The sequence below is a fragment of the Mugil cephalus genome, chromosome 14 (genome assembly GCF_022458985.1).
Source record: "Mugil cephalus isolate CIBA_MC_2020 chromosome 14, CIBA_Mcephalus_1.1, whole genome shotgun sequence".
Lineage (NCBI taxonomy): Eukaryota > Metazoa > Chordata > Actinopteri > Mugiliformes > Mugilidae > Mugil > Mugil cephalus.
In genome coordinates, this window is record NC_061783.1 from 17,690,157 (window position 1) to 17,708,018 (window position 17,862).

At 45.1% G+C, this 17,862-nt stretch overlaps 1 protein-coding gene across 2 annotated transcripts; it reads right to left on the reverse strand.

Moving 5' to 3' along the window:
• Positions 1-1,666: 1,666 nt before the first annotated feature.
• On the reverse strand, positions 1,667-12,768 carry prdm1b (PR domain containing 1b, with ZNF domain). Of its 2 annotated transcripts, XM_047606011.1 has the most exons (7): positions 12,585-12,768; positions 11,907-12,217; positions 8,315-8,434; positions 6,732-6,972; positions 4,199-5,115; positions 3,958-4,086; positions 1,667-3,467 (listed from the first exon to the last, which is right to left on the reverse strand). In XM_047606011.1, the coding sequence occupies exons 2-7, from the start codon at positions 12,075-12,077 to the stop codon at positions 2,892-2,894; spliced, it is 2,154 nt and encodes a 717-aa protein (XP_047461967.1). In that variant the 5' UTR covers positions 12,078-12,217; positions 12,585-12,768; the 3' UTR covers positions 1,667-2,891. The 2 variants fall into 2 exon arrangements, with proteins under 2 accessions (XP_047461967.1, XP_047461968.1); XM_047606012.1 differs by lacking the exons at positions 8,315-8,434; positions 11,907-12,217; positions 12,585-12,768 and adding an exon at positions 7,223-7,388.
• Positions 12,769-17,862: the final 5,094 nt, after the last annotated feature.

The following is a 17,862-nucleotide window of genomic DNA, read 5'->3' on the forward strand; positions in this document are numbered from 1 at the left end:
GGTACGTTGTAAGAATACACTGAATAAAACAATAAAAAGTAAAATGATCTCCCCAGGCAGCACGACAGTGACACTCAAAACATGCCAAAAAGGGGAAACCAAGCGAAAGGAAAAATAAGGAACCCAAGCCGGTTGCCTTGTGAGGCAGATGGATTCTCATATGATCTGAGATCCCCAAGTCACACGGCAGTCAGACTCGCTCGACTTCAAGCCACCGTACGTGCTGCTGTCTGATTCACAGGGGTGCAGGCCAGTCATTGTCCTGTGGAGAATTACTGGCAGCTATGGGCATGGTTCAGGCTTGACTACGGTCCCTCCTAAGAGCATGTTTACGTCCATACAAAGATGCCAAGGATTGCCTACCAACCTGCAACCTACATAACTACTATTATAATGGCTTCAAGGCTCCTGGTCCCATAGTTTGTTGGCAGTCATCTGAAAAGACGCTCTTTAAAAAGCATACTCCAAAGATGACTTACATGCTATGACTTCAAAAGAGAGGTTACTTATAAAGGGCTTGTGCAGGACCAGCGTAAAGCCACGCTGCCGACGCCAAACGACCACACTATATCAAAGACCAACATCTCAGATCAACGAGGATTTAAAACCAAAATGAAATCTTCTGAATAAGCGGCTTGACACGCAATGATTAACCAGTAGGAAACGGACAAGTGACCAGTTGGAAGTCAAACTCAGGCAAACTGGGTCAGGTGATCAAATTTACTAAGCGTCTTCGGGTTGCATAACACGTTCAACGCCGTGCATGCCGTGACAAGACACATCGAAACCGTTATCTGGTGTAACGGCTCCCACCACTCCTCACGCTCAAAATAGCCAGCAGACCTACCGCCCACTCACCATCCACCGGTAGATTTCCATCAAAAACCCTCGTGCATCATCACTCCCTGAGCTCCCTGTTTTTTCTTTGTGCTGAGTGACAAGGACGCAGTTGCGTTCAAGAACCTGTTCTGCGGCAATATGGGTCGCAACTGATGGGCTGGTGGATATTTATTATGTGTTTTCATGTGGTTGGACATGGACACGTTATTCTCACCTCTGTTCTTTTTAACCTATGGCTTCCCCTCGGTCTTGATCAAGAGTTTATTATTGTAACCATGACAATGGAGGTCAAATAACACATAACCATAAGGCTCCAGCAGTGATTTCTTCATTAGTTTCCGACAGCATAGCTAAATGATGACATCCTGATCATGGGTGTGTTGGACTAGGATAAATAAATAAACTAGCAGCCAGAGCTTCTGTGAAACTGATATTCTCCTAATATTGCGTGTGTCTCACAGTCGTGACTCATGCTTGTGTTCTGAGGGTGTCCTGTGGTATCTGGCAACAGGATGTTGTTGGTGGGGGCCTTTGGGTTGACGGGAAGGGCCTCCGTTAATCAGGCTTGTTCCCGTGCATCCCACGGACACTTGACCAGTTTGGGATCTGAATTTTGAATTTTTTTTATGTTTTTTATTTTATTTTTTTTTTTTTTATTTGTTAGTTGTTCCTGAATCATTTTTATGTCATTGATATGGGGCGGGGGTGTCTGGTCTGGTCTAGGTGGGTGCAACACATTTGAGCAACATCCACACAAATGAATCCCAGGTCCAAAAAGCTTCAAATTTCAAGTCAACGTGGAAAAACGCACACACAGAGCACAAGATGTATAGAAACAATATCTTTAATATGCTACATCATGTTTATATAAAAGTATCATCAAAATAGTTTCTTACATATAAATTCTCAACATCTCATTCCCTGTTTGCAAAAATAAACTACATACAAACAAACATACTGTACAAAAGAACTACAAAATGATAAAAGAAGTACATTACTGACTCAGTAGTAAAATTGTAAAGGAAGGTTCCTGGAGATACCAAAAGCAAACCAATCTCTAAACATATGTAATGGACTAAAAAAACAAAAACAAAAAAAACTGTGCACCTGTTTGGCTCTATTTGTTTTTTCAAAGCTGAATATGAGGTACCAATGCCTGAATGGAGATTTGGATGAAGCTCGTGTTTACAGACATTTGCAGTAAAGCTTTCTGTGTAAGAATCATCTGACTCATCTCAATGCAGTAAAAAAAAAAAAAAAAAGAAGCTGATAAGCTGATACGAGCTGTATCGGAATAAATAGCTGTGTTCATGCTGAATACGTCATATTTTGTTTCTTGTGATGGATCAGTAATGCTTCATCTGTCTGAATCTCTTTCCTCCCTTCTCATGTTAGGAAGACCTGAACGATGATCCAAAATCGGTGCTACACATTCACGTTCCATGATTGTAATTTTGGCAAAACGCTTATTATTACACAGTTTCAGGACACCTGATTTATTTGTTTTTTTCCCTTTTTCAATCATAAATAAATAAAATAATCACAGTTGAAGAGCAGGAGGCTGGTTTGTGCTATCACTGTGTCCTGACAAACATATGTACCCGAAAGCTGTCACACAAGCTAAGAACAGCATAATATAACAAGTGAAGACTTGTTCAACATGTAGGAAAACTAACAGAAAACAATCTATCATACAACTAAATAAATATGGACGACTCAATTTTTTTTTTAAAAAAAAGGAATAAGTTAAAGCACAAAAAAAGCAAACGATTCTCTACCTGAGTGAAAAGACTTTTTAAATACTTCACAGCTTAATGACACCTCGCTCTTTTAACTTATTAAACTGAGCTCTGGGAGGAAGCACAATCACTGAATGCCCTCGCTCAGTCTTTGGAATGCTCTTCTTTTGGTGCTGTGCTCATTGGATTAGGAAAGTTCATATTCCCTGCTACGACCCTTAGGCATAATGGGGAACGTTATTTGGCGACACCTATTCTCTTGGTAGATATATGCCACGTGTTCATCTTCATGTTCTCTGACTCAAATCCTTTTCACTGTCCTTCTGATTTCACCATTGGCCGCTTGTGGAGGTGGACGACGCTGGCCCTCTCCTGACAGGCGAGAGGAGGGCTATAGTGGGACGCAGGAACAGCCGACTGGGCCGCGGGCATCGCGGGGGCGTTAATGGCCGCCATCAGAGCCTTCAGCAGGATGCTGGCCTCAGTCTGGTCCTCCTTTCCCTCGCCTTCCAAGGTGCGGGCCAGCCAGTGCTCGACGGCCTCCCCGACCTGAGACGGCGACGCCGACTCTGCGAGCGTGTCGGCCTCTTGGCTGGCATCGAACCGCTCCACCATCTCCTTCATGTGCACATTGATGGGAGCGTTGGAGCTGGCCCGGCAGCAGCTGCGCTGGTGCATGCAGAGGGAGAAGCGGTGGAAGAAGGTCTGGGCGCACTGCTGGCAGCGGTAGGGGAGGTCGCGGCTGCTGTGGAGGCGGCGGTGCAGCTTGAGGTGGATGTACTGGGTGAATTTGGTGTTGCAGTGCTTGCACTGGTAAGGTTTTTCCCCCGAGTGCAGCCGCAGGTGCGTTTTCAAGTTGCTGGTGCTGCTGAAGCGTTTGTGACACACCTGTAAAACATGAAATGAAGTGTTAAACCTTCTGTTAGTCAAACTCACATGACTGATTCTGAAGGGAAGTCAGTCAATAAGCCTGAATGACCTGTATCTAGGTTATTATGGAAAAACTTAGCAAAATGATGACATCTTGATGCTAGTTTCAGGATTCATCATGTTATTCCAGTTCTCTGAAGTACACAAAACAGGCGTGACTACTTTCTCTTTGTAAGATATGTCCTGTCCGACAACGCACATAGCACTCACACCCACAGACACATTAGCAAACAAAAGCATAAAGATGCTATTATATGACAAGGTGGGTAGTGGCTTGGAGAAAAACAAATAGACGGCGTGTTACCAGTAAGGCATGTGAGTCAGAGAGCACTCGTTTTGTGTATACATTGTGTCTGTGTGTGTCTCAGACTCTCGATTTTACAACGTCATGGCACGATCAGTACAGAAAGTAAATCATAGAGAAGAGAGAAGTGACGTGTCATCATACCTGGCACTCATGTGGTTTCTCTCCCGTGTGGACCAGGTGATGTTTCTGGAGGTGAGCCAACTGGGTGAAGCTCTTTTTGCATAAGTTACACTGGAAGGGTCTCTCGCCACTGTGCACTCGGAGATGGACCTACGAATACGTAGAGAAGTCATGAATGATTTGTGACATACAGTAAATGATGAGCGGAACATTTTGAAAGGTACACCGAACTCAAAGTAATGGGAGGAACCAAGGTCTTTACCTTGAGGTTTGACAGCTGCCCGAATGTCTTGGAGCAGATGTTACATTCGTACTTGATCTTTCCGTTCTGCTTCTTCAGTGGATAGGGCAGGGACTTGTGACCGGGGCTGTTGCGTGACGCTGTGCTGCTTTTAGTTGTAGCCAGGCTCAGGTTCATGGCTTCCTCGCAGGCGGACGGAGACCGCTCGGGAGACTGGTGGTGGCTGTCGGGCTTGGCAGCCGGGGAGAGCTCCGGGGTGGCTGGGGCGCCTCTCGGCGGCGAGACGTTGGGCGTCAGCTCCTTCAGACCTCCCTGAGGAGATGGGGAGAAGGGGTGGGACACCGGGAGCATGTTCGGGGGGGCGATGGGAGGGTACGGGAGTCCATCTGTGCCCAGGTAGTTGCCGTACCGGAGGGATCCTCTTGGCGGCAGCATGCCAGGAAAGGGCGGGGAGTACGAGGGCAGAAGGAGGCGAGGATAGTGCGGGTTGTAGGGAGGAATGAACTGGTAGGACGGATGAATGGGCCTGGACTGGGGGTAGAGGGGGTAAGATGAGACAAGGCCCTCTCCGTGACCGTAGAGGCCATGGAGGTGAAGGGGGAGATTTCTCTGCGGGGCCGGGAGTGCAGAGTGGGGATCTGGTAAGAAAGGACGATTTAAGCCCATGCTGTGCTCTCTGTGCTCAGGCTGAGGTGAAGGAATGATCCCCCTGCCCTCGGCATCCTTATCGTCCCTCTCGATCTTTTTGCTGAAGTCCATTATCTGCTCGTCAGGCGTGTCAGGCGGAGTGTCTCTCTCCAACATCTCCACGTCAATCTTCTCTTCGGCGTCTTCGTCTCTCTCCTCTTTTACCTCGTCTTTTGTTCGCTCTCTGTGCCACGTCTGCTGAGGTAGTTGCTGTTTGGTGTACCTGGGCTCTTCATCAGTGCTTGTGTATTCTGTGAGACAAAAAAAAAAAATAATCTATATTCAGTATAGGCACATGAGGGGAAAAAAAGCAATACTCTTCTTATTTTGTGTATTTAGTCCATGAAGTCTTTGAGGTGAAAGTCTTCACAGACATACGGTACATCCACCCACGTAAGTCACTCCCTGTTATGGTAAATGATAGTAGTTTCGCTTTTGAAATGACATTTAAATCATACATTATAGGTTTCTGCTCATCAATCGCAGTAGTCCCTTCGGTGTGGGAGAAAGGGTTGGTGGTGAAGCGCGTGGGAGTCCATGTGTCACATCCTATGTATAAGCAACTGAGCAGCGAGATTCTGAGTTTCGTTTGTGAGTCTCTTTCTGGGTATAGCCGTCTTACGGTACTGACCACAAAAAAAAGAAGAAAAACTCTTCCTTTTTTTTTTTTTCCTTCTGTGCATCTCCTTCTCTTTTTTTGTGTGAACGCATTTCTGGCTCTGGCCACTCTGTGTGTGTCAGCAACTGAAAGTGATCATTGTGTGAGTTATATTTGACATTGCACTCTTTTGCATGTCTTGACACTTTTTTGTCAGCGTACCACGCAGGTTTTACATATCTAAATTAAATCTAAAGGGCAGCCACTCTTTGGCATTTGGTTTGTTATGAAAATCAGCACAAAGAGACCTTGATGCATTTTATTGATGCATTTAAAGCAACACACTGATCGAAAAACAGATGTAAAAAGCCAATACCGGAAACAGGACAGTGGCCCGACGTTCATAAATGACTCCAAATTCAGATCTGGAACGTGTACAGTGAACATACCAAACAAATAAGTGATTGGAAGGAACTGGACTGCTTCAAAGATCTTTGACCTGATAAATCAAAGTAACAATATCTTGCCTGGCCTTGGCATTAGTCACCAAGATGACTGGCAACACGTCTGGTGTATCCAGTTATCCAGCGTGAATCATCGGTCTTGCCCTCATCATCCAGGATGATCCAGCATGAATTCATGTTCCACTAATAGTTGAAACAAATGACTCACAAATCCAAAGTTTCATTACCCAGCATTCCCCTGCGCTCTCCTTAAAGCCCTGAGATTTATGCAGCCTGTGTGCGATGTGGTCTTTTAAAATATTTACCTCTCTATACTGTATGCCACCAAACTTACTATCTAACATCAGGTTTCACTCAAAGTCAGGGAGTAGTGCGTCTTCACTTTGAAGCGAAAGAATTTCTCTGATAAAAGCTATCACGTCCTCACGCAGACTTTGTGACACTTGTTTGGTCACGGCGCAGATCCTTATCAGTTTATCAGATCTCATAAAAAAATAAAAAGGATTTCTGAGTGCCTTTGGGCTGCCTCGCCCCTCGACATAGCCGCCTGACTCCGGCAATGTCAGTGAAGTCAGATATTAGGAAAACCAAGTTCAAACGTAATTGACCCACCGTCTTGACACGCACATTTCTTCTATCTCATAATAAACACCCACTCGTAGTTTGTGTATTCTAGCTCTGCTCCTTCCTGTGCCTTAAGATACTCCCTCATCTATCTTTATAGTTCCGCAAATCCTTGTGAACAAAACCCTCAAAACTCTCCATCCACAAGTACCAAAAAAGTTTCCGCTTCCGCTGCACTCACTCTGTTTGTTGTCCTCCTGCTGGCTGCAGAGCCTCTGGGCAAAATCCTGACTGTACCAGACCAGCAGCTCCTGCTTGGGCTCCACGGGCCGGATTGTGTAAAAGTAGATGTCCAGGCCGTTCTGGCACGCCACCAGGTTCTGTTCGGCGAGCGAACGGGCCGGGTTGACGTAACGCATCCAGTTGCTCCTGTTGACGTCACAGCCATCAATGAAATTTTGAAGGTGCCCACCGCTGTAAATCTGCAGGAGAAGAAGAAGAAAACAGATATAACATATATATAATATATATAACAGATATAACATATATAACAATATGGGATGGCCTCTAAGAAGCTTTCCAGTCGCATATTACATTATCTAACATAAATGCCACATCCACTTTTAACCACTCATATTAACATGATGATTTCTCAAAAATATAGAGAAAGAAATCAAGATCAGCAAAAAAAAAAAAATAAATATAATAATGAATTAATGTTAGAATAATCACCTCTGCCATGTACAATAAAATATCCTCTTCTTCAGTTATAAGTTATGAGTTGCAATATTCCGTTCCTTTAGTCTGCTCCGTGTCCTGAGCCTTGCACTCGTATGTGTTTTGAGCTTGAACGCCACCTCTTTTTGAGGTGAGAGTCCCGGAGGCGTGGCCTCTCTCTCGCTCTCTCTCTCTCTCTCTCTCTCTCTCTCTCTTCTCTGTTTCGCTCTCCATTACTCAGTACATTGTTCCCGTCTATTAGATTCATGGAATGCATGCCAGAGATACAGTTAATTACGACGACATCTCTCAACAGCGACGCAAAAAAAAAACAAAAAACAAAAACGACATTAAGAAAGAAAGAGAAAATGAACGCGCTCCCTGCTTGTGAAAGCAAGCCTGATTAAAGGGAACTCTAGCAGGTGATGGCAGGCGGCCAAAAGCGCACACACGCAGACATGCCTCTGGCAGCACGTCCGCATTGTCCTGCACCTGTGTCATGCGGTTGATAAGGTAATCGTTCCTGTGGAACATCGACTTTCACTATTGTGCTGGGGCAGGAACACCCCTCACGGGTTTACAGGAAACGAAGCCGGAAGGAAAATACGTAGGATGGTAGCAAAAAGTCCTTGGGAATTGACTCAGCAGAATAGAAACTTTCCTGAGTGACACAAGCTTAAGAGGCACTTAAAGACTGAAGGGGGGGGGGGCAGGAAGACATGGATTGTTTGTGGGTGTGTGTTTGTGTGTGGTGAATAATAGCCCCTTCCTTTCTGTTTGTGAGAGACATGTCATAGGACTTTAGTGCCGGTAAGGCTGCGATGAGTGTGTAAGAGAAGATTTATTGTTACGTGCCAGCAGCGTAAATAACTTCCTCTAAAGTCTTCAGTCAGTTCAATATGTGTGAAAGCGTTTTTGTTTCCTTGTTGACGTGTGGACGTGGACCTGATGTGAAACTTGTGCGTCATGAACGACGGGAAGATCTGTTTCTCCTCTACTTTTCCCAGACAAATTTTCTTGCTCGATTCGAGAGTTTCCCGTTATTCATCTGGCAGTCTGCGTTTGCTGGTTTTTAGATCAATTCATGTGTGTACTCGGTTCCCTTACCCTCCAGAAGTATTTTCTGTTGGCGTGTTTGGGTACGTTGTCTTTGGTGTAGATGTCTCCTTGCAGTGGGCCGAAGCGAGTACCCTGAGGAATGTACTCTTTGCTGAACACGCCTGTCACCTTGAAAATACAAATTAGAATGTTGAAGAATGTGTTTCCCATCTATTTTAGATGAAACATTGACACAGAAAAAACCTTCCTTAATTATGTAAATATTCACATGCAAAACTAATTTGTAACGTTAGCGAAAGCACATTGCGTTTGCAGCTGCACTGCCATGTTAATCCAGATCGCTGCTGGAGCCAAGTTTAAACCAACAAGGTGACCCACTTGTGGCACTAATGAGTTAAATGAATGAAGGGAATTATACTCTCTGACCTACTCCACTGATCTGACTGACTGACCTCATAAACCCTAGAGATGGTCAGAGTGGACAGGCGCAAAGATGTTAGTCTAAACTGTGGATCTCATGAATTAAAGTACTTTCAGAAACCGCAGACAATGCCTAGAAAAGCAATTTAGGAGTACTCATTAATTCTTGGCATTGAAAAACCTAAAATCCATGTTTGCACAATGTTCTGCAGATGGGAAATGAGTCAAGCCTCAGTCTGCAATAGGTTTTCTCGAATAGGTGCAAGCTTGAGTCTTCCAAACAAGCAGCAATGTGCGTGGGATGCTGTCGCCACAGGTCATATAGTAATGTACGTTCCAGAACAAAGGACTGTATGTGCAACAGGAGCAGTTTCGTGAAAATTTAACGTATGTTTTCCAGTGAGTCTTCTGGGAAATGTTCGTGCTCTCTAGTGACTGTGCCATGACATGTCAGCGTTCTGAATCTTTGCGGAGGAGCTTTATGATTCACTCTTCATAGAGAGCAAAGAGGCTTGTGGTCAATCCTACACACACACACACACACACACAGGCACACACACAAGCCGTAAGGCACTATAGCATCTGCGACACAACCAGCCTCCGTGTCTCTTTGCGTTCGATCCTTAAACCCCCCCCCCCCCCAAGTGTAAACACACACTCTCTGTCATCCTGCCATTGAGGAAATACAATTTAAATGACCATGAAGGCGAGTCCCATGGCCTTCCAAAGAAAACCCAGCCCTTCCAATGCAAAAACAAAAAGATAAAAAAGGTCATTTATGGAGGACTTTATGGAGGTTTTATTGCATGGAAATGATGCATGAGCAGTTAATTAGAAAAACGACAGGTCCCAGAGAATGGCAGGAGCGTGTGTGTGTGTGTGTGTGTGTGTGTGTGTCTGTGTCCGTGCGTGTGTGTGTTTGTGTGTGTGTGTGTATGTCAAGTGGCCATTGAAGCGAGCGCGGTGATTCTAGGATGCGATGAACCAGTCTGACAGGGACATTGTGCTTCGCTGGCGTCGCGTGACTAACGAATCGCCGCGGCTGCTGGACTGCCGCTACAGTCCTTAACCGCTCCGCTCGGCCAGGTTGCGAGGAAGGGGCAGAAGGAGGGAGGGGAGGGAGGGAGGGAAGAGGGTGCTGAGGAGCGGAAGAAAAGAAAGGAAGGCGTTCTTGAGTGGACCTACGCTATCATCCTTAATGAACTTCCTCCTTTTTTTTTTTTTTTTTTTTTTCTGGCTCCGTCCAATCTCTCTCTGAACTCTCTTGAAATAGCCGGCCTGTTTTCTTGGCTAGCTGCCTATCTGGCTATCCGTCCCCAACGAAAGTTAATCATCTGGTTTTAACCTAAATCTCGCCCTACCCTACCCCCCCCCGTCCATCGCCTTACCCACTCCAACTCCTCCACTGCCTCTCTTGCTGCCCCCCCTCCCCCTCCCCCTCCCACCTTACTGGCACCCGTTGCTGACGCCCCATCTGCCACGTGCCCCCTTCACCCCTCTTCGCCTTTCGTGGCACGCTTCGCAGCAAAGTTAATAAGAAAGAGAGGTCTGAATGTGTGCGAAGCACTTAGAGGAAAGGGCCAAGGTTCCTCCTAAAACGGATGTAGAACTGGTTTGGCCAGCATGTAAATGTGCACAATGAATTGAAACATCATTCCGAATTTCTCAGGTACTTCCAGATTTGCTTAGTACTGCCATGTACTCAATTACACGAAAGAGCTGCCCTTATTGCCTTGCTTAGTCTGCCTGTGCATGCATGCCAACCCGCACAAAACAGTGGCAGTTTTTGTTTCATGTTCACCGCAAAAAAATGGATGTCAAGGAGAGAGATTCACATGACACCATCTTTGGGAAGGGAAACCACTCGGTTGACACAAAAGCCAGTTTAAGCAAAGCAGATTACCGGCAACAGTGAGCAGAGCGTGCGCTCGTGCACGTTTTTCGCGGCTCGTTATCTTTTTCAAATCACTGAGCTCATGCACATGAATATAGTTCAATCGTCCAATTATCTGCCTGTAAGTGTTTGTTTCTGCAGAAACTAAATCAAAGTGACATGTGTGTCGTTACGACCGGCCTGCAAGTACTGCAAAATCAAGCCGTGCACACAGCCGAAAGTGTGGGCTCGCAGAATTGAACGAGAAGGTGTGTCCAAACTTCTGACCGGCATTGTGTATATATAAACACATACAAAGTTCACGATGTGTAAAGAAGGGCGAGGGATTTTCAAATGAACCCCCAGCGAGATTTTATCAGCGCGCTTCACATGCGCCCGTCACCCTGCAGACACGAACGCTGCAGAGAGAGGAGGAAGAGATGAGAGTGCGAGAGCTAGAGAAGAGGAACGACGACGGCGGAGAAGAATGTCGCACGGGTCGGGACAGAAAAGAGGAAGGGGACAACCGCAAGCATCAGAGTGTTGAGTGTGAAGAGTGACTGCAGAAGACGTGGGTGCGACATTGCTCTCTCTTGCTTTTTCAGATAATAGATCCGGCTGCAGTGACGGGTTCAAATTCCCTTTTAAACGCCTGCAGCGCACCGCAGCAGGTGACATGTCCAGGCAGATGACTGATCTTGCTGGGAGCCAACTGTCAGCTGACTGTCTGAGGTAAATAACCCAGAAATATTGCACGTCGTGCGCACGCCCTGAGTCTCCTGAGTGGGAGAGGCAGTAGGAAGCGGCAAAGAAGGACGGTGGTATGTTATTACATCATTTACTGAAAGCCAGGCTGATTCCTGGGTGCATGCGGCTTTCTCATTATATTATTATTAGTATTATTACTACAGCTGCAGATCGAAGTGTGAAGTAAAGAATCCCTAAGACTGCTCAACCACGCAAGTGACATAATGAAAGCCAAGGTGGTCACAAGATATGAAAAGGCCCTTGACCTCAAGCTGCCAGTGGCCTCATGTCCATTGCCCGGCATTACACACGCGCACACACACACACACACGCACACACACTCACTCACACATGTTTGCGGTGTACAGCATGTGTGAAGAACTCATTAGTCAGCAGATCTTTTGTCCCTACTAACCCGATGCAGATGGCCTGACGGAAAGTTACGTAACGCGGAAATAATAATAATGTAAAGCGAAGACGCTAAAGCTTTAATCTGAAAACAGAAGGTAGAGGCTCGCTTAATGAAGGGGTAACATCACGGTTGTTCGGATTAAAATACGCTGGATTTTAAAAGGAACGTGAGAGGAAGGCGCGCCTTACCTCGTTGTCTGTGCTGTATTCGAAGGTGAGGTTGCGCGGGATGGAGGTCATGGCTTTGGGCAGGCTGAAGCTGGGGTCCGACACCTGGTCCGGCACGATGTAGGTGCAGTTGAGGGCGAAGTCCAGCTCCTTCCACCCGCTCATGTCTCCAGGCGTGCTATCCAGCTTCATTCTTGACAATATTCTGTGCTATGCTCTATAAATTGAGGCTTCAGGCCTTTTGGTTTGGTTTAAGTTTCTTTGGTATGGGAGTACTTTGGTTCGGTTGGGGTAGGTCCCTCGTCTTAGGTACGTTGGTTAAAGCTCAAGATCTGGAAGAGGAAAGGAGGACAGAGAAGAAGATTTTACTATCTAGCCATGTCTCATAAAAGTAAAAGTTGGGACAATGACCGACGTGACCTGTGGTTCTATCTATATCTATATCAGTCATATCATCATCAATCTATATAAATTCCCGTACTTGTTCTGAGACTCTCTGGCAGTCATTCATTATTCAGTCATCCATTCATGAAGAACCAAAGTTCAGTGACTGCGCACTTCTTGGCGTACATCCCAACAACCACCATTCAGTTCAACCAGCCAGCAGATCGCCCTCTGCTCCACGCTTTGGATTCACCCAACCTCCCGACCAATCCAATAACACGCCAAAGCAAAAATAAGTAGATAAAGAAGACTTACTTTCACACATTCATTCAGCTGGTGGATACTCATTTCTCTGGCTATGTCATGCCTCTTTTTTGTTGTTTTTTTTTTGTTCCCCCAGCTGTATCCTCTTTTCTCTTTCCAAAGCAGCGACTCCTCTCCCTTAGATCCTTTGGGTATCCGCCCTTGCTGTGACCACTCGTGTCGCCCTCACAAGAAACACTCATGAGCGCAGGGATTGCGCCAAGCTCTTTTAGCCCGGCGCCTCGGGCCAATCCCGAGCCGCCGAGGTCACGTGACCGAGCCATCTGACACACAACTGTTGGTTTCGGACAACAACATTAGTGACGTTGTGCACTTGGCCAGCAAGTGGCTGTTGTGATGAATGCTTGCACATGTACGCACACACACACGCGCACATGTCCACGCACACACAAAGAAGACATCTTAATGAATGAATAAAGGAAGAGCAGATGGCTGGCCTGTTGCCACTGAAAAACACACTTGTAGACTTTTGCTTGGTTTGGCACTTAATGAGCAGTCTGCTGCCACTGTATCTCCTTGACCTACATCTCACTGTAGAACATCTTTAGCTTAGACCCTGAAGGCCCCCCGGGTCACACACACACACACACACACACGCTTATAACAAACACAAACACTGTCGAAGAAAACACAAAAACACCAGCGCAGCTATTTGATTTTAATTCAACAAGTCCTCCTCACGCAGGCGAATCCACGCTCTGCTCGCCACTCTTACGCAGATACAGATGTAGGGCAGGTCATGCCACGCTCTCAGAGAAAGAGACTTAAGACACCTGTCCGCTAAGTGTTCCCTTTACTTTCAGACGCACCCTGTCTCGTTTCTCCGACACGACTCTCCGTGCCAGATCACCCGCTTAAAGGCGGCTAAGACAGGAGAGAGCAGTTCAAGCGCCACATGGGGGGGGGCAGAGAATGTTCTAAATGTGGAGATGTGGTGTTTGTGTGTTTGTGTGTGCGCGTTTTTTTTATAAGTGAAACGCCTTAAAAGCTCAAACTGGTATTTTTTTTATCAATGGATCATTTGAAACATTTCCTCACAGAATTGCTTACAGATTCTTATTATTAGTTTTATTATTATTATTGTTTTTTTTATGTGATTCCATTTCACAATATCACCACCACACTTCATTTATTTTTGCAAGCTTTATTCAGAGCTGGCAGTTATTTCACAACACAGATTTTGCAAATAACTTGGGCAAACAGATAAACATACAGATAATAAAACATATATTTTAATATCCCAGGGGCTTTTTTTTTTTTACTATAAATATATTTGTGTTGGCCGTTCGACCCCCCCACCACCTCTTCCCTGCCCCTTTTCTTTCTAAACTTGGCTGGTGAAACACTAAATTGGCTGCCATATGGCAACACTGCTATTCCAAGAGTGGAGCTTTACTGCCCAGTGTGGCGTGGGGTTTAATGGTGGTGGTGGTGGTGGAAGGAGTGTGACCGTGAGTGTGTGTGTTGTTTAGGGGGAGAGGGAGGGGTGGGGGATAGGGATTTAGGTTCTTTCACTGGCCCGCACCCGGCTGGGCTAATTTCTCTAATTTGCAGACAGTCTGGGCTGTGGCTCAGGGCTCAGAGGCTAAAGACCCGGCACTCCAGGATGGCCGGGCGAGCCGACTCATGGCACTCCTGGACACACATCACATCCGGGAATGAAGCAGCACTCAGGGTGGAACTGGGTCTGCAGCGCTAAGAGAAGGGAGGGAGGGAGGACACCAGACGAGACGAAAAGGATAAGTGGAGGAAAGACCTGAGGTCGGCTGAACTCGAGCAGTCTGAGAACATCAGACAAAATGATGTGACCTGAGACACGACAGCACCAAGTGGTACCTGGGTGTTTTGTAACAAGTCTGCTTTTAATTAGCACCCGTCTGTGTTAAAGAGAAAGCGGCCACCTGCTCCAGTAACCGACTCGAAATAGTTGTTGTTAAAGACACGCTACGCTAGTTTAAATTTATCGGGAAAGAAATGAAGCATGGTCCAATACAAGCGTAATACATAATTTATAGTCTGTACAATCATCCTTTCAAAGCATAGTATTAACTGTGAGCATGAGCATATAAATAAATAAATAAATAAATAAATAGGAACTGTTCCATTATACTACAAAATAAAAATAGGGCAATTAGGAGTACTAAGTATATAATCTCATTGTTTACACATCGATACACTGATTCCAGCTACGATTCACCGTGGGCTCCCCTCGTCTTATTTAGCTCAATCACTGGGCGTTGTGTACGTGTTGCTTTTGTGTACTTTTGCTGACAATGGATTTAATATAACCAAAATATGAAGAAATATTTTGCAACCTAAACATTTCAAAGTTGAGGTCACTGGGTCAGAAACAACTGATCCGATGGTTTAGTCCTTCATGTTTTCCTATAATTAACATTTTTTCATGTCAATCTACTACTTCTAAGATGAAGGAGGACGTGCACGCTCCAACACTGGACGAGAAGTGTTTGGTCAGACCGCTGTATTGCTTCGCTCGAGTCACACGTTGCATAGCGTGATAAGTCCATGTGCACCACATGTTGCCCGTGATCTTGAAGCACTTGATGGTTGTGTAACGTAGGAGTGCTGCACTGACACATCTAATGCATAGATTTGACGTCTGAGTGGAAGTGGGGAAGGGCAGGCCTTGGATCTGACTATTCATCGGTGAGTCATCGGGACGCTCATGCAGGGGACTTTCTGGTGGGATTGTTTGGTTGTGCTTTCTGCCACATGATCGACGCTTGACTAATGTCAAATGCACCTGCGGTTGTTGTTGTTCATGTCACATTTAGCACTACTACTACTACTATTTAGCACAACTATTAAAGAGGTTGATGTTGATGTAATCTTGTGGTGCTGGTGGTATCACTTTGATGCGGAAATTTAGCTTAGTATTCACCATGTTTATATTTATCTTAGTTGGTGTGCCACATGATCATCAGGATAATCAATGACAATATCATGCGTTTACTCGAATCCTAAAGAACTGAACATCAAGAGGATGGTCAGGAATGACAGGGGGCTTGTGAAATCGTGAACATGACGTAGCTTTTGCGTCCATGGACATGAATTTCCCTCCCGTTTTTTCCCTTGGTTACTGGAGCTGACACATAACACCTTACACCGGGCACAACTTTGCTATATTTGCACCATGATGTTTGAAATGCTGTACCGGCATGTAACCCTAATCTCAATCTAGCGGAGAGCGAAACCGAGAGGTTGACGCGAAACAAGACGTAAAGAGAAAACAAAACTTGAGCGTAAGAAAAAAAAAAGAAGAAAAAAAAAGAAATGAATAGGTAATCGTCCCGCGAGGGACTCGGGACCCAGTTTCAGCTGTGGAAATCTTGTGTGTGACAAATCAGCTGATTTAATTTCACCTCACAGAGACAATGATGTAGCTCTGAGAAATACATTAGAACCACAGTAGATTGGATCCATTCCATCTGATATCATCTGTTGACACATTTATCTCAAAGCCACAAATGTGACCCTTGAAGTAAAAGTCTTTCAATATCTTTTTCAATTGTTACTGATAGATTCCACTTAAAAAAAACTTCCACTAAAACTGCCAGTGACACTGTGGGATTGGAGGACCACTGAGGACCATGAATGCTAATCAGGTCATTCTTCTTGACAATCTTGGGATTAAAATTAGTAACGCGCAAGCAAATTACACTGATCAGCCCCAACATTAAAACCACCAACGGAGACAGTCCACCCAGCAAAAAATTTTGAAAAGACGTAACTCATGTGGTCCAAACAACATCTAAATTTGGTTGAAAAGTGAACACAACCCAATTTTCAACGACTATTTCTGGACTAAATCAAGACTACGACAGACTGACCAGATTTAGCCTAAAAACCAACGTCCAAATGACATCTGGTGTCTGGTGGGAGAGTACGGAATATTCGGAAGGCGGTCATAATATTATGCCTGATCGGTGTACACACCTAAATACCTTGAACTGAAAACAAAAACAAATCTTGTTTCTCTGTTGTAAACATCTGCTTTGCTCTACTTCCGGTGATTCACAAACAACACGGGACTCTCAAATGTTGGCTTCCAGCATTCCTCCCATGATATCACACATACTCAGCAACCATGACAAAGACCTCTCGGTTCTTGGAAAATGAGATCTGATATGTCTAGCAAATACATGATTGAAGTGCATAATGTGTAATTCACGTGGTATTTTTAAACACGTGAAGGGTGAGCCATTGTCTCCTTTTCACTCCATGACACCCTCAGTCAGTTGTGGGGTAATTTGTTTTTCTTGCGCTGAGAATGAAACTGAAAATCCACCTCTTGGCCGTGAGTCACTGGAAACATGTCACACCCCATAATACACTCAAACATGGGAAAAGATCCCGGCCATGATTACGTCCGCTCTGTCTTCCTTCATTTCTAAGTGTCCCCAATCCTTTTCATTCCTCTGATTCTCCCCTCTGTTGGTGTTTTTCCGGCTCTGCTGCAGTAAACAGTCAACAGAGGATTACTTGGCCATCAATGCATTGTTGCTGTGTTGCCGTAGCCTTCGCCCCCGACAACAACCGCACCCATTTTACCAGAGAGTGAGAAGATAAGATAAGTTGTTGTTTACCGAGCGTGTACAGCTTAGATTTCCATCGGATCCCTTTAACCCGAAGGATTATCCTCTCAGGGTTAACCTTAAATATGTAAGAAGACATTATTGCATTTCATCACCAACATGTGGTCTTGTTTGCACGTTTGTTTGTGAGGCTTTTCTAGTTGAGTTTTTTTTTTTTCAGGTTATCTGAATTCCCTTTTGTCATCGGCGGAAAATCCAAAATTCACGAAACAAACAAAGTTAAAGGGATGCTCTTTTATTCCGTATTTCACTTTTCTTTGAACCCTGTAGCGCAACAACAGGAAGTACCTATTTGAACTATTGTATGTAGACGCAGATAAGATCTACCATTGGATTTTTTTTTTAATAACACTTTTTTTGTCGTGTTAGTATGACTTGACAGGCATCTAGTCTTTGTCCACAGAATTCTGAACTTGTCTGACTTGTCTGGGCTGCTTCACCAGATGCCGAAAATTCAGTGGAAGGATCATTGTGCAAGAGAATAAACAACAGACATGGACCGCTTTGAATCTTATGGAAGCAATTGTGTTTACAGTACATATGGGAGGGGGAGGGGGTTGGGGGGGTCATCTATGGAATCCATAAGTCAGGAAACATACTGTGCATAATCCAGGTATGATTTGAAGCATAAAGGCAAAATTTTAATCTTAATC